Source organism: Myodes glareolus, chromosome 5 (genome assembly GCF_982192425.1).
Source record: "Myodes glareolus chromosome 5, mMyoGla1.1, whole genome shotgun sequence".
NCBI lineage: Eukaryota > Metazoa > Chordata > Mammalia > Rodentia > Cricetidae > Myodes > Myodes glareolus.
The window spans coordinates 12855128-12871257 of NC_142030.1; the positions used below are offsets into that span (position 1 = coordinate 12855128).

General features: G+C 44.4%; 1 protein-coding gene and 1 long non-coding RNA gene across 4 annotated transcripts in view; one reads left to right on the top strand and one right to left on the bottom strand.

The window, feature by feature from the left end:
- The window catches only part of Tp53bp2 (tumor protein p53 binding protein 2), a 50875-nt gene extending 43064 nt beyond the window's left edge, over positions 1–7811 (bottom strand). Inside the window, exon 1 of the mRNA XM_048439546.3 lies at positions 7546–7811. Within this exon, the coding sequence (XP_048295503.3) occupies positions 7546–7572 (27 nt within the window). The 5' untranslated portion in view covers positions 7573–7811. The remainder of the gene's footprint in view (positions 1–7545) is intronic.
- Positions 7812–8029: 218 nt separating this feature from the next.
- LOC125403873 (uncharacterized) lies at positions 8030–14525 on the top strand. Of its 3 annotated transcripts, XR_015001229.2 has the most exons (4): positions 8030–8593; positions 10177–10376; positions 11183–11866; positions 13009–14525. It is a non-coding gene; the product is annotated as an uncharacterized LOC125403873 (long non-coding RNA). The 3 variants fall into 3 exon arrangements; XR_007233098.3 differs by having other exon boundaries at positions 8030–10376; XR_007233097.3 differs by lacking the exon at positions 10177–10376.
- The last annotated feature ends 1605 nt before the right edge of the window (positions 14526–16130 follow it).

Below are 16130 nucleotides of genomic sequence, written 5' to 3' on the forward strand. Positions count from 1 at the left end.
TCAAGAGACTACCATGTCTCCTCCAAAGAAAATGGATATGCTACCAGGTCTCTACCTCACTTCCTGCCACTCTTCCCCTACCCCTAAAGCTCTGATCTAGTTGGTTTCCAGTGCTTCAGGATGGGCATCTGCCCCAGACACAGGAATTCTGCCCACTTGAAATGCTCCGTGTAGAAATCTTCAGTGTTGGCTCATTCCTTCCTGCCATGCAGATCCAGCAGAAATGTCATTTTCCTGGCCACCTGATGTAAAGCAGCCACCCAGTCACATTAGCCTCACTTAAATCCCATCTAATGCCATTACTTCCTTTAACATATGTCTCCACCTCCCCAAGCTCCATGAGAGGTAGTCTCCCTGAATGTTGCCCTATTCTGTTCTGCGTCCATGACGTTCAAAAAGGAGCCCGAAATACAGTGGACATTCACTTAACGTGTGCTGAACATGCGCTGTCCCCAAACAGCCATCGTGAGAAAGAATGAAGAGGCATGATCCAATTAGGATTCCATCCACATCAGCCCTCACTGTCCTCACCCAAGGGACAGTCCCGAGGACACAGAAGTGTTCCCACCCTGCCACCATCTCAACACTTCTGCACCATCCAACCAACGGGAAATGGTTAGAGAATGAACCCAGCCATTTCCGCTTCTGTCTTCAGCATCTCCCAGTATCTCTATTCCACCCTTTGTCCCTTTGTTTTGTTTTCAACACCATCTCCTTCACGCCCTGTTAAAACTAGAACTGCGGGAGATTTATTAAACATCCCTCATAAAAAGGTAATTATTAAGCCCTTTCTCTTTCCCTATGAATGAGAAAGACCTGAGCTCTCTACAGTAGTAGAGGGGGAATTTTTTTAAAAGGCCTCTGAGATAATTCCTCTACTTAGGGGCAGGTAACCACCTCCCTTTCAATGGGAACTTGGTAAAAGATTTACCAAATTTCTCAATTTAATGTGTATTTAAATAGAAAATATGTTTTCTTTTTCTACTTCAAAAATTAGCTACATTCTGGAGAGAATTTTTAAGATTTATTTTTATTTATGTGTACATGTGTGTGTGTGAAAGAGTATATGCATGTGTGTGCAGGTGCCTGTGGAGACCAGAAATGGGCACCGGATCCCCAGAGGCAGGAGCTGCTGTGAGCCTCCTGACTTGGGTGCTAGGAAGCCAATTCCAATCCTGTGGAAGAGCAGCAAGTGCCCTCATTCAATGAGCCTTCTCTCTAGCTTCCGACAAGCAATTTTTGAAGTTATCATATAGACACCGGCCAAAATGCTAATAATGCCCTGCAAGTGCATTACAGTCCAAGTGCTTGCAAGCTTGGCCAGAGCATGCGTCTGCAACCAGCGAGTTCAAATCTCTCTTCAGCACTACAGCCAGAAGCAAATTACTGAAACGACTTTGAGCTTTAAATTCTGCTGTCTAAAAATGGAAAGACCAACTTCACTATTTAACAAGTAGACTAGCTAGAAATACTTCTCTGGGTCACAGAGTTGTGTTAGACAAAGGGGCTCTAGACAGAAGTTTTTTGCCTGACCTGCAAGGGAAGCTGGGTTTCCCACCTTCCACTTCACCCCACCTCCAAGTCCAAGTTTGTCCCACAGTGGAAAATCAGTAAAGTGCCCTGATCATCTTTTTAATTATCACTAGTAGCTTAAATTGGTACTTTATAATTGTTCATTGTGGTTTTCTATAATTCTACTTTTCTATGGGGCTTTTAGTTGGTATGTGTGAAATTTACCTACATTTCTAAGGGACTGAAGAGATGGCTCAGGAGTTAAGAACATGTACTTCTCAATTCCCAGCACCAACATTGTGAGCCACGTGTGTCTCCGGCTCAGGGGATCTGACACCTATGGCCTCTACAGGCACCTGCATTCACAGGTACATACCCTCACACAAAAACACAAACACACATATTTTTTAATTAAATCTTTTAAAAATTCTTCTAAGAAAGCAATTAATATATGTTTTGGAAGTCCAGTAGTTATGACCAGTCAACTGGGCATTTATTTTCATTAACAATTTGGTGCTAATATAATCTAAATAAATCAGTTTCTAAATTATTTTACATAGAAAAAAAAAACCACAATTGCCAAGTTTCTTCTTACCTACAATCTAAACTTGATCTTGGCACTTCTCTGACAAAACAGTACTCAGCCTTTAATGACGCTGCTTCCTGCCTCCTTCTCTCAGGAGGTCCTATGACCAACGCCTCCACATTCAGTACAGATGCAGAATCTTAAACCTCACCACTCCAAATAAGAACACATTTCAAATGTGGTCATTTCTCATTTCTAACAGATAAGAGAAAAATGTTCTGTTAGTACCTAGCACACTATCAAAACCCAGTATTTAAATAGTGTTTGGCTTGATTAATGGGCATGGATTCCGAAGCTCTTACAGCCCACACCTCTCGCTCTTTGAGACAGTTGTTAGTGGAGGTTTCTAACACATGACAGCATATTCAGACCAGCAGGCACTGCTCCAAAGTTCTCCTGTTTGAACTGGAGAAACCTAGGCCAGCTACAGACTTCAAAAGGGCTCTGTGTGCCTTAGAAAGGAGTGCCACCTGCCGTAGATCACCAAGAGATAAGGGCAAAGGATCCCTTAAAAGCTCATGCACTGAAAGTCCTTACTGTTCCTAGAGGCTGCAGGGTAGGGGGAGTGTCAGCTCTTCCTCAAGAGTAAGAGTGACACCCCAAAATCCCTTCCAGATAAGCAAATTCTTTTTATTTTTCAAAATATGGGACACTGCATGCTTGCTTACACTCCTTTATGCTGTCTTCAATCTGAATTCTCTGAAGAGCAAAAAAAAGTCAGAAAATTTCAAATGTGAAATCACACATAATATAATTAAAGTCACAAGGCCACAAAACTCAAACACATGAAATGTGAGATCTTTTGCACAATTTTAAAAATAGATGATTCAACAGTCTTTGAGAATTACAACTCTAGAGACAGGAACTCATCTTTAAGAATTGAGCCTAAACTTCATTCTGGAATAAAAACCAACATATTCTTATATTCCTAGTCAGCTGAAAGGAATTCTTTCAGAGCACATAATTTACACAGATTTAATAATTCTCATCAGTAACTTTTTTAAAAAAAAAATATTTATTTTTAGTGCATTAGTGTTTGGTCTTTACATCTGTCTGTGTGAGGGCATTGGATCCCCTGAAACTGGAGTTACAGGCAGTTGGGAGTGGCCATGTGAGTGCTGGGAATTGAATGTGGGACCTCTGGAAGAGCAGCCAGTGCAATTAACCACTGAGCCATCTCTCCAGCCCCATATTTGTAACATTTTTTTAGTTTAATGATGTAGTTGGGTCTTGTTTCTATGTGTTGCTTTCATTGGTTAACTAATAAAGAAACTGCTTGGCCTGATTGGTCAGAACATAGGTGGGTGGAGAAGACAGAACAGAATGCTGGGAGAAAGAAATCAGAGGCAGGCAGATGCCATGAAGCTCTGGCCCAAGATGGACGCAGGTTAGAATCTTCCCAGTAAGCCACCACCTCGTGGTGCTACACACATTAATAGAAATGGGTTAATCAAGATGTGAGAGTTAGCCAGTACGAGGCTAGAGCTAATGGGCCAGGCAGTGTTTAAATGAATACAATTTGTGTGTTGTTATTTCGGGGGCAAAGCTAGCCAGGCGGCCAGGAGCTGGGCGGGACAAAAAGCAGCCCGCCGCTCCTGTTACAATTTAAAAAATATTTCAGTTTGGAAAACAGTGGCAAATAAAACCGGACTTTTAAAAATACAGTACTTGAGCAGAAGTGGGGCTTTTGGTCTGCAGAGCACAACTACAGAACAGAGAAACTGCTGACCAGGTGCCACGCTGCTAACGGAGTCACTGGGACAACTAGAGGCCCCCAGAATCAGGTTTGCTCTCTAGCTCTACAAAAAAACTCCAAATGGTTATGCCCCTGCAGCACTGACAGGAAAAAGGCCACAAACTTGAAACTAAACCGTGGTCAGATCAACTGAGCTTTTTAAAACAAGCTAGTGTGTCTGGAAAGATTATCTGTAGTATGATGACATTTGGTTTGATTGCGCATGCAAAACAGTCACCACCAGGCACACACAGCTATTTAAACATAATTAAAATGAATCATTTTTCAAGCTCAGTTCTTAACTCACAATAGCCACACTGTGTACAAGGCACTGCTGGATAGCATAGGCCAGCACACCCCACTGTCTACACTAGTGTGCCCAAATGCACCATACAGGCAAATACAAGGCCTCCAGCCTTCTATGGGGCACTGGCAATTACAGGGGATAGCTTTTCATAGGTGGAATTTGTTTTTTAATTTACCATTTCAATAACAGACAGGAACTTAAATTTTTATGAAACTGGTTTCTGAAAAGAGCAGTAAATTCCTTCAGAGCTTGATAAGCTCTTTCATAAAAATGTTATTTTTGTTGGCATATAACACTTTACAAAAGGAAAGAAATACATAGAAGAAATCTAGTATAATTTTCAAGTGGGTAAGAATTTTTGTTTTGGATAACTGCCTCCATCTGAAAATCAGTTACAATGAATGGAAAACTAAACCGCCACCTGGCCCAAGTTCAAACAACCCTTCTGAAATGAAGGCAAGGTGTCGGCTCTAGACTCAGTTTCCCCTCACGAACTGGCGGAGACAGCACAGAGCTCCAGATGCTAACCATGGCAGGCATCTGAGAGCGAGAGGAGCCGTCATTCCCACTCACACAGCACCCTATCATTAGCACTGCTGTGATTCTGTTTATTTTTAGTTAGCCTGCTAGAGTGCATCTTCACTTCTGGCTTTGTAACCAATTATCACTGTGTCCCACATAAAGAAAAACTACTTGAGTCTGTACTATTTGGTAAGAGAATACATGAATACCATTTTTTGTATGTATTCAGTATAAGGCTACAGAACTCCAAAATGCCTTCCAAAACAAACCAAGGAATGCAGTTAGTGCCATAAAATTGCCCTTGAAAATGATTAGAAAGGTACATTTTTAAATTATGTATAGTTTACCACATTAAAAAAAAAAGGCACATCAAGGTAACTGGTCTGTGCTTTGAGTGTCCATCTTTCCATTAGTACGATGCTTTTCCTGACAAACTTTTAGTTTCCCAAAGAACAAAATACAACAAAACCTTCCTCGTACTAGAATCAAGTTCCAAGCATATTAAAAGCTAAAGATAAAAACCACATTTAAGAATATGGTTTTAAGCCAGGAATGGTGGCCCATGCCTGTTACCCCAGCATTTCAGATGCTGATGCAGGAGAATTGCTGTGAGCTAAAGGGCAGTCTGAGCTACAGAGTAGGTGCCGCACCAGTCTATCTCAAAGAACCAAGATAAACTTTTAGGGGCTTTATAGATCAGTAACAGAGTGAGATATATATATATATATATAAACAGAGTGCATGTATACAAGGCCTGGGTTCCATTCTTGCTATTACACACACGAAGTTTCCTTTTCAGGTACCCTCATAATACAAGAACAAAGACCTGAGGCTTGGGCTGGAGAGATGTTTAGCGGTTAAGAGAATCTGTTAGTCCTACAGAGGTCCCGGATTCAATTCCCACCACCTACACAGCAGCTCCACAACTATTCGCAACTCCAGTTCCAGGGGATCTGATGACCTCTTCTGACCTCTGTGGGGAACCAGGCACACACTTGGCTCACACACAGACACACACGCGAGGAAAACACTCACAGACATAAAATAAACCTTTTGTAAAAAGAACACAAGGCTGCTAAATGAAAATCTATCTTATGTATCGAAGAATGAGAGCCTCATGGGCAATCACTGTTGCCAGTTCAGTTTTATATAGCTCCTATCCTAGGCCAGGCCCCACACTAATCCCGTCCTTCCTAAAGAGTAACTCTACTCTTCCAGACCACAATGAAAACTAGCACTCCACCATCCCCAACTACAGATACTGAAGCAAGGACAGTTTTGCTTTTTATAAACAACTGAGATTACTAATGTGCAAAATTTCAAAGAGCCTCATGCACACTACACCTGTTCTATTAAGATTCTGACGTCAGAAAAGCAGTCAGAACCACACTACTTAATGGACTTTCCAAGATTCCTAACTTCTTATAAGAATTCAGATGATCTTTTATGTAGTTGGGAGGAAAACATCCCTACATAAAACAAAAAGAAAAACAAAATGGCCGGAGGGTGGTGGCACAAGCCTTTAATCCCAGCACTTGGGAGGCAGAAGCAGGTGGAACTCAGTGAGTTCGAGGCCAGCCTGGTCTACAGAGCCAGGACTGTTACACTGAGAAACCCTGTCTCAAAAAATAAAAAAGAAAGAGAGAGAAAGAAAAGAAAAAGGAAAACAAAACAAAGGCTACCTTGCTACTGAACTGATCTTCCAAGAAGGAGCTACAAAAGTTTTTCTTCACAACAAAGAAATAAAAACACAAGGAATACTAAACCAGAAGATACAAAATGCTAACAATTCCAAATTCCTTGACTCTTACCAATAAAAAACATCCCAAGTCATCTAACTCCCCTTCCCAGAAAAAAAAAATCAAATTATTATGTGTATGTATAAGACAGAAAAATTTAGGACATCTTCCACAACACAAAGGGGCAAGGAGACAACATAGTATATTCTGCAAGTGTAATTACAAAAACAAAACAGACCCCCCCCACACACACACACAAATTTCATCGCTCTATTCCATGGATTTTACAAAAGTAAAGGTTGTTTCAGGTGTTTTGTATTGTTTTCTTAAACAAGTGAAGTTATACGAACATGAGTTGAATGGAACTTAGCGATGGTTATGATTAAAATACATGAACTTTTCGAAGAATATATAAAAATTATTATTATTAAAAAAAAGAACTCAAGTTGACTGCAAGATTGATTCTGCTGCGAGAGGAGCAATGCAACACCCACGAGGAAATTCACGACTATAGAGGCCACCACGACTAGCCAAATCTTGCGCTCGCTGAAGAAAAGTGGCTTTTCAGAAACCCCTCCTTCGAAGCTGCAGATCACCTGCGGTCTGGTGAGCAAGTCGGATGCCTAAAGAGTTCACTCCTTTCCCAGAGGTCTTGCAGAACAAGCTCTAGGAGCGGGTCACAGAAGTTTTCCTGCGAACTAAAACTTTGAAGGCTACATTTACTAAAACCTGTTTCCACAAAGAGATAGGGTGACTTGGCTGCTATCACCAACATCAGATCGAAATTCAAGGGGGAGGGGGGAGAATTGGCAGAAATAAAGAAAAGGAAAAGCAAGCCTTTTCCAGCGTTATGCTTCACTCTTGTAAAAAGCCTTAAACAATTAAAAGAACAGCCCAGTGCCCCAGCTCTTGACCTTCAAAACAGCCCCCCCAAAATGTCTCAATCCGAGAGGCAAAGTTTGGAGTGGCGGCCCAAGGCTGTTGCCCTGACCTGCGAGGCAGCATCGCGACCCTAGCGGGGACCGGGCACCACGAAGCCTCGGAGTCCCGAAGCTCCGAGCTCTACTGGCTCGGCTGCCCCGGCCACCGCGCCCCGCACACTTCCGGGCCCCAAACCGCAGCCCCAGCACGCCCACCCGCTTACCGGCATCATTTTGGACCCGAACCGCATGGACGCGGGGGTCCGGCCGCGGCCTGGCCGAGCACAAGTGGCCCGGGGGTCGCGGGCCCGGGGAAGCCGAGCGAGGACGAGGCCGCGCGCCCGGCGGCCGACCTGTTGCAAGGCAGCGGCGCGCCTATCCCCTCAGCCGACTGGGACACCACCGAGCCCCCGGCCCACTTCCCTCGCCGGTCCCCGGGACGCTACGCGGCTTTGTCTGGGCGATTACGACTCCCTCCTCCTCCTCCTCTCCGAAACCAACTAATCCCCGTCGGGCCCCCACTGAGGCGCTCGGGCCCCGCCCCCTCCCGCGAGGCCCCGCCCGCGGCGCGCCCGGAGGCTTGAGGGAGGGAAAGCTCCCGGGCCGGGGCAACCAGAGCGCAGGCGTAGAAGCTGGGGGCGGGGCAGAGGGGCGGGAACCTTTTCGCCTCGGGAGCACAGTGTGGGCTCGGGGGCGGGGCGGAGCTGCTCGTGTGCGCGCCTCCAGGCGGAGCCTGGCTCCCGAGAACAATAATCGTTAAACACTGGGATGGAGCCCAGGGCTGTGTCCCTCACCTCCACGACAGTCCTGAATTGCACAAGACACTTGAGCCCTTTGCCTTAGGGACCGTGATCCTACCTCGAGGCGCAGAAAGGCCCCGCGGCGCCGCGTCACACACCTGACTCGGGGAGCCCTGAGGGATCTGACCGCCCCACAAGATGGAGACTCGCGAGTCCGCCTGGCCTCGGAGCACGTTCTTGGCAGCAGGAGATCTCGAATCTGTCCTTCCTTCCAACTCCTCAGGCCATGTCCACGGCCTCATCTAAAAGGTTATTTGCTATGATGTAAGAAGAAAAAAAACTCTTCGATATTCCTGAACTGGGAGGTGTTGTGTATGCTTTTGAACAGTCAAAGGTTTGAAAAATGTGCAAAACAGATTTCTGAGGCGCTCTTCCGCTTGTCACACCCTATAAACTTAACACGGATCTTTTCGTGCTACGGAAGCGCATGCTCGGAAAAGTGCAGTGTTCTGCTTCGATTGAGCAACACTAGGTGAGGAGCCCTCTCCCACCATCCAGAGGGACAAAGGCTTCAGCAACTGTAACTCACAGAAGCTCACTTCAGGTTAAGTAGCGCATGCTAGCTCACTCGGAATTCTGTATCATTACACAAGATTCCCTAAAACAAAATGAAATAATGCACCTGGATTTATGTAGCTTCAAAAATAAAGCCAGCTGAATGTGGTGGCATACTTTTGTAATCTCAGCGCTTGTGAGGCTGAGGTAGGAGGATGACAGTGAGTTCTAGGCAAGTCTGGCCTGAAAGAGTAAGCCCTTACCAAACACAAAACAAAACAACAAGAAAAAAAGCTTCACCTTTTTAAAATTAAATTAAAAATTGACCTGTGGCACATAGTTATATTCCCAACGACTCAGAAGGCTGAGACAGGAAGATCCCAATAAAATGACTTGCCTGGGCAGCTTGGTAGAATAGGTCTCAAACATAAACTAGAAAGTCTGGGAACATAGCTCGGTGATACAGTGTGTAAGCCCCTGGTTTTAATAAAAAGAATTAACAGTCCTTATTGAAGTAGTGCTGCACACTTGTCCTCCCAGCACGGGGAAGGCCAAGGCAGGAAGAATCAGGAGTCTGAGGCCAGCCTGGGCTACATGCCCTGTCTCCAAATACATAAATAAACAACAAATAAAGAATGTTTCTTAATTTAACATATCCCTAACCAGAATTACCATCAAACTCCCTATCGGCACCTTCCCGGTTCCTATATCTAAGTATGAAATTATAACTGATGCGACTAAAATTGAATGTTCTAATGAGACCTAGTTTAGTTAGAGTCTATTAATTTTAAGATTATCCTGGGTTAAGTAAAGGAAATCCAGACCTCCATTTATTCAGTAATATTTATCAAAATACTAACTATGTACTACGTATCCTAAGTACTATGGATCAATCAATGAACAAAATAAAGTTGAATAGGCAATAAAACCAGTATTTAAGTGTTTTGATAGTAAATATTTTATTTTAAGACCATTTATATTTACCAGGGTAAGGAAATAGACTATATAAGGATGAGGCTTAACGATATATTTTTTAATAGGATATTCAAAACAGGCCTCACTAAGAAGCACAGACTTGAAGGAACAAGCTACATGAATCTGTGAAAGAAAGCTTCCAAGCAGATTAGCCAATAGTTAGCCCCAGAGAGAGAAGCCTGCTTAGTGTATTCAGATCTACCAAAAAGGCTAAGATAGTGTATGAGACAGAGGAGAGTATATAAGGTAGGGTGATATGCAGGATTGAGTAGGAGCTGGGGAGATGACTCAATGGCTGAAAACATTTGCTGCTTTCCAACAGACCTGAGTTTAATTCCCAACACCCACCCACAAGGCAGTCAATGACTGTCAACTCTAGTTCTGGGGTGGGGAATCTGTTGCTCTCTTCTGGCCACCATGGTACACATACATACATGCAATCAACATCCGTACACATAAAAATAGTCAAGTAAACCAAGGCCTATGGACTATTATTATAAGGACATTAGTGTGTAGGAAGAGTCCCATAGGCTCATGGGAACTGGCACTATTGGGAAGTATGGTTTTATGGTCTCTCTGGAGCAGGTGTAGCATTGTTGGAGGAACTGTGTCACTGGAAGCGAACTTTGGGTCTCAGAAGCTCAAGTTTGTCCTACTGTGTCTGGTTCTCTTCCTCCTGCCGGCCAATCTGGATGTAGAACTCTCACCTCCTTCTCCAGCACCATGTCTGTCTCCATGCCACCAGGCTTCCCACCATGATGATACTGGACTAAACCTCTGAAACTGTAAGCCAGTCCCAATTAAATGTTTTCCTTTATAAGAGTTGCCATGGTCATGGTGTCTCTTCACAGCTATAGAAACTCTAACTAAAGCAGTAGGAAAACAATGAGAAAGGGGTTTTAACAGAAGAATGATGTACACTGTTGTTTCAATAGGATCGTCCAGCTACTAGAAAAGACTGAGAGAGTCTCTAGGAGGCCCTTGTAATGCTGTAGACAGGAGATGAAAGTAAGGGGTATGGATGATCAAGGCGGGTGTCGTGACAGGCAGGCAGATGGAGGATCTATTGTAGCACGAATTCTAGTTGATCTCAATAATAAAAACCTGGAGTCAGTTATGGGGTGAAAGCTGAGGGATCAGAGAAGCAGAGCAGCCAGCCACTAGAGAGACCTTTTATCTCTGCCAATGCTCAGACTGAAGAGGCCCTGTCTCTAGGAATTCTCAGATTGCATCTGAGCTCTGGTCTTCCTCCCGCCTGTGTTCCTCTCTCCACCCAGCTATATCCCTTCCTGTCTCCACCTCCTTAGTGCTGGGATTAAAAGCATGTGACTCCCAAGTACTGGAATTGAAGGTGTGAGCCACCACCCCTAGCTCTGTTTCTCTTTTAGACTGGATCAATCTAGTGTAGCCCAAGGTGGCCTTGAGCTCACAGAGATCCATCTGCCTCTGTCTCCTGACTGCTGGCATTAAAAATGTGTGCCACCACTGGCCTCTATGGCTAACTAGTGGCTTAGCTCTGCACTCTGATCTTCAGGCAAGCTTTACTTGTTAGATCACAAACAAAATCTCACTACAGTCTATTCTTTGACAGGTGAACCCACAGGGTTTCCACACACAGTAAATATGAAATGTGAGAGAAGTCAAGAATGACTCCAAGATCTTGGTCCTGAAGGATGAAAGTTGCCGCAAACTGAGATGGGTAACCTTCTGAGTAGAACAGGTCTCATGGAAGAGGAAATCAATCCGGAGCATGCTAAATTCTAAAATCCTAACAAAAAATGAAAGAAAATCTAACACTAAGCTTCTGCACAGTTGTGGAGAGCAAGTCATTTTCAGCCGTTCATACAGGGACCTTTTAACACCACAAATCTTTCCTATTCCATCCGTTTTCAGTTCCTTCCCGTAACAAACAGCAGCCTGAGATATGATCTACATACAGTCATCCAGAAAAAGAATTCCTATTGGTCACTATGGCTCCAGTTCCCAACAGGTCAAGGAATGGGGAGCTCACCTCATTATTTCCAGAAAACTGGTACACGGTACATTTGTTTAGTCTGAACACTGACAACTCTAGATTAGTTAAAAAAAAAAAAAACTACTGCAGTAAAATGGAAGCAAGAACAGAAGAATGTGAATCATTTACTCCTGCTTGTCTTTACTGTTGTTGACACAAGTGCCCTGCCCAAGGGACGGGAGAGAGAAAGGGACAGTCGCTGGCAGTTTGTCCTGAAACTCGCTTCCAGCCAACTGAGAATTTCCAGCTGCCAAATAGCAGGTATGTTTTTAGTTGGGAGATTGTTTTAAATCCCAGTGCCCTGAAACTGAGGAAGCCCTGTGTGTGCTTTCCTTCGCTCCTTCAGTTCCGTGTAAGTCACACAGGGCTGTGAGATGGGTCGCTGCTGCCTTCCAAGGTTCACTTTTCCTCTATTCCCCCCTTCACCTGTTTACTCCTCCAGGAGCCTCAGCTTGGTCCTCCCCACCCCGTCATTCTGCGTTTGACTCCAAGAAAGATAAATGAAATTACCTCAAGCTGGTTGGGGAGGAGCTGCCTTCTCGCTTTACCTCACCCCACCCCTAGGCACAGTGCAATTACCTATCTGTTTGGCATGTGTCTCCCCCATGCTTCTCTTGCCTGTTTCGACAGATGTTCCAACCCTCGACTCCCCCTCTCTCTCAGGAGACACAGTCCCATGTTACTTGGTCAGTAAGATGAAGACCCTGCTCCTTTGCAAACCCGTTCTCCTCTCTCTCCTTCCCTTGCCTTTCTTACCCTCTTCCTAGTTCTCTTACTGATTTGACTATTACAGTCATCACTCCATACCCATGGAGGACTGGTTTTAGGATTCCCCCTAGATAGCAAAATCTTCAAATGCCCAATCACTTGCATAACGAGTATGGAGGCACATGCTTGTGATCCCGGCACTGGGAGTCTGAGGCAGAAGGATCAAGAGTTTAAGGCCAGCCTGGGCAAGATCCAGTCAATTAGTAGATCAATCAATCAAATTGTGTATTCCTGTGCATGTTGCAGTATACTTTGAATCACCAATGTATTACTCATGCTATTTGATACAATGTAAATTCCTTACAGATCCTTACTAACCTATAAAGAGGTAAGGACAAGGAAAAAAAAGACTATAGAAGCTTGGGTCTGACACAGTATTACCCTGAAAATACTCAACCTGAGCTCCATTGACTTTGCCTATGCAGGGCCTGTAGATCTGGAAAATGAACTTCACTCTCATGTGCCTCTGTTTCACCAGGCATTAGTCTAGATTTTAGAGGCAACAGAGAGCCTCTACGTTTGGAAGCGTACGTTTGGAGTAGAGAAACTAGACAATAAGCCAAAGCATGATGTAATCAGCAATGCTGGGGTGAGGAGAGAAAATCAAGTAAACCTAACTACAGTTTCTGTTTCAGACTGGAACCAGAGGAGGCCGCTGAGAAATAAAGTGATGAAGAAGTCGGACTCTGGGCAGTGGAACAGCCAGGGCAAAGGGGCTGAGACTGTGTCGTGCTTGGCATCTTACAGAAGTGTGGGAAGGGCTTGGAGCTGTGTGAGGACAGAGACTGGCAAGAGCCGGAAGATGAAGAGAAAGCCTGGAGCATCTAGGACAATTTAGTGGTCCAACTGTCGTCCCCCACAGACACTCCATCTTTGCAACTTTACTTTTTAATACATTTTAACTTATGTATAACAATTGTAGATACTTATAGGTACAATACATATTTCATCATTTGCGTACAGTGTCTAATGACCAAGTGAGAGTAACTGGCACATCTTCCCCTCAGACATTTGCCATTACTTTGTGCTGGAAACATTCAAAATCTCTCTATAATGAAATACACAACTAATTGTTGTCAACTATAGCTACTTGACAGGTTCCTTGGCCTACACGCTTACCTAGTATTTTTCCTGCATTCTCCTCGGTTAGCAGTATTTGAAGACCAGGAGATGGGGCGGACGTTTGTATTCCCTGCTAAGTATACCACTTAACCTACATGAGAAGGCTTCTGTGTATCTTTGAAGTTCCTACCTAATGTGACTCTTGAAAGTGCTATTTGATGTTTCTCAAGAGGAACTAAGCTCCACATTCCATGCTGTTCAGTTGTAGCTCATGACACAGTGCAGGCAAAACCTCACATCTAGCTAGTTTGAATGGCAAGAAATACTTACACTCTTCTACAGCTTCAACCCTAACATTGTGCCTGTGGCATAGCCGGCACTCATAGATACAAAAGCCGTGGTACTTAACTAATCTCTCTCTCCCTCCCTCCTGCCCCTCTCTGCCTGCCTCCTAGGTAGGTTGACTCTTTTGACTTTTGCCTTGGGCAGGTCTTGCACCTTACCTCCAGTCATTCTCTAATCCAGTGGTTCTCAGCCTTCCTAACTCTGTGACCCTTTAATAGACCTCACGTTGTGGTGACTCCTCGACCATAAAACTATTTTCATTGCTACTTCATAACTATAATTTTGCCACTGTTATGAATCGTAATGTAAATATTTTTGGAGATAGAGGTTTGCCGAAGGGGTCGTGACCCACAGGTTGAGAGTCGCTGCTCTAACCTAACGAGTAGGAAACTATAGGCCCTATCTGCTCACCTCCTGTTTTTATATTGTTTATTGAGCAAAAGATTATTTTTTGTTTTCTGATTTGTTCGTTTGCCGTATTGGAGACGGAACCTAGGAAAATATCACTCCAGAGTTGTTTTTACTTTTTAAATTTTATTTTGGCACAGAGCTTGCTAAATTGCCCAGAGTGATCTTGAACTTGCATTCCTCCTGCCTCTACCTCTACCTTCCAAGTTATTGAGATTATAAGCCTGTGCTACCAGCCCAGCCTGCCCACACCCTCAAAAAATGTTTTCTATGTTTTTAAATCATGAGGGAGGGAATCCAAATATTTGTGCCACATTAAAAGGACATGAAAATTTCAGTCTGCAAGTAATATCTTAGCAGAACACAGCCACACATTTATTAATATACAGTCTGGGGCTGCTTTCAGGGCAGAACAACAGAGTGCAACAATTGCGACAGAACCCGTATGGCCTGCGAGGCTTTGAATATTTATTGTCTAGCAGGGAGAAGTGGCCTGTAGTCACAGCTCTCCTGGTGACTGAGCCAGAAGGATGGCTTCAACCCAAGAGTTTGGGCCAGCAAAAATATACAGTGTGTGTGTGTGTGTGTGTGTGTGTGTGTGTGTGTGTTAGTACTTGGCAGCAGCAATGATCTTTTCAACACCTGTGTAATCATGTTGCTCTCAGACTTCAAACCTTTCCATCCTGTGGTTAGAGTATGGGAGGGGCGGAGCTAAAGGACAGAGGTGCCGAGTGAGGAGACATCAAGGTCTGGCTATGCCTTTCTGTCTCCTTGTGTTTTTTCTAAATTCTAGAAAACAGAACAGAAAGGCATGCCTTCTGTCCTGTTCTGTGATCGTAAGGCTGAACAACAAACACTCTTAACATGGCCTCCTCTGAGCCCTTACGTGATCCCCCCTCTTTACCCAGCCACCAAAGTGGTCAGGGTAAGAGAGAAGTACAGTCCTCATAGTCATGATAAGCACATTGAAAGTCGGTAACTTATGGGAAAGATGCGATGCTCTAAAGACGTGTCTGTAATGTTAATTATGTTTTGCCTGACTAAACTGTAATGTGATTGCCTTGGAACATGGAGCGCATATGTTTCTCTGCGATTGTCAGTTCTCTCTCCATGATCTCATGCTCCCCATCTACTCTACCTCTCGTGCCAGCCTCCACTGACACAGCTCTGGCTGGAGTGGCCGGAAGTCTCTAATTCATGGACGGACGGGATAAGCCTGTTCTGTCTTCATCTCCTTGACCCTCCTTGCAGCATCCTGTGGCTGCTGCTCCTCCCGTCTCCTCTGTACACCCTTTGCCTTCGACTTTTCCTTCTGTCTCTGACTGCTTCTTCTCTGTACCCTTTGAAGTCTTTCTGTTCTTCACTGGCCTTTGCATGCTGAAGGTAACTGACTCTCAGTCCTACCACTTCCCATTTCCCTGACCATGTTCTTCCTACACTGTTAAACCTTATCTACACAAACATCAATTTTTTTGTATTCCCAACTCTGGACTGCTCTGAACTCTAGAGCGGGGCTATTAAATAGGAAAGTTGTTAGAATACTACAAAGGACTCCTTTTCTCCTGTGCTGAGAAGAGACCCCAAGTCCTCCTTTATGGGAAGGCTATTTTCTGCCCCTGAGCTACACCCCAATTCCCTATTGACTACTTGAAATGTGACTAGAGGAATAGAGAGACTAAATTTTTAATGATTTGCATGTGTGTGTGTGCGTGTGTGTGTGTATGTGCGTGCGTGCGTGCGTGTGTGTGTGTGTGTGTGTGTGTGTGTGTGTGTACATGAGTACAGATGCCTGCAGAGGCCAGAGTTGTCAGATCTCTCTGGAACAGGAGTTACAGTTGGTTGCGAGCTGGCTGATGTGGGTGTTCTCCCACAACAATCCAATCCAATCCTTCGGTGCCTCTACAGAGTGCCACCAGGGCTGGGGCCTGTCGTTAGGAACACA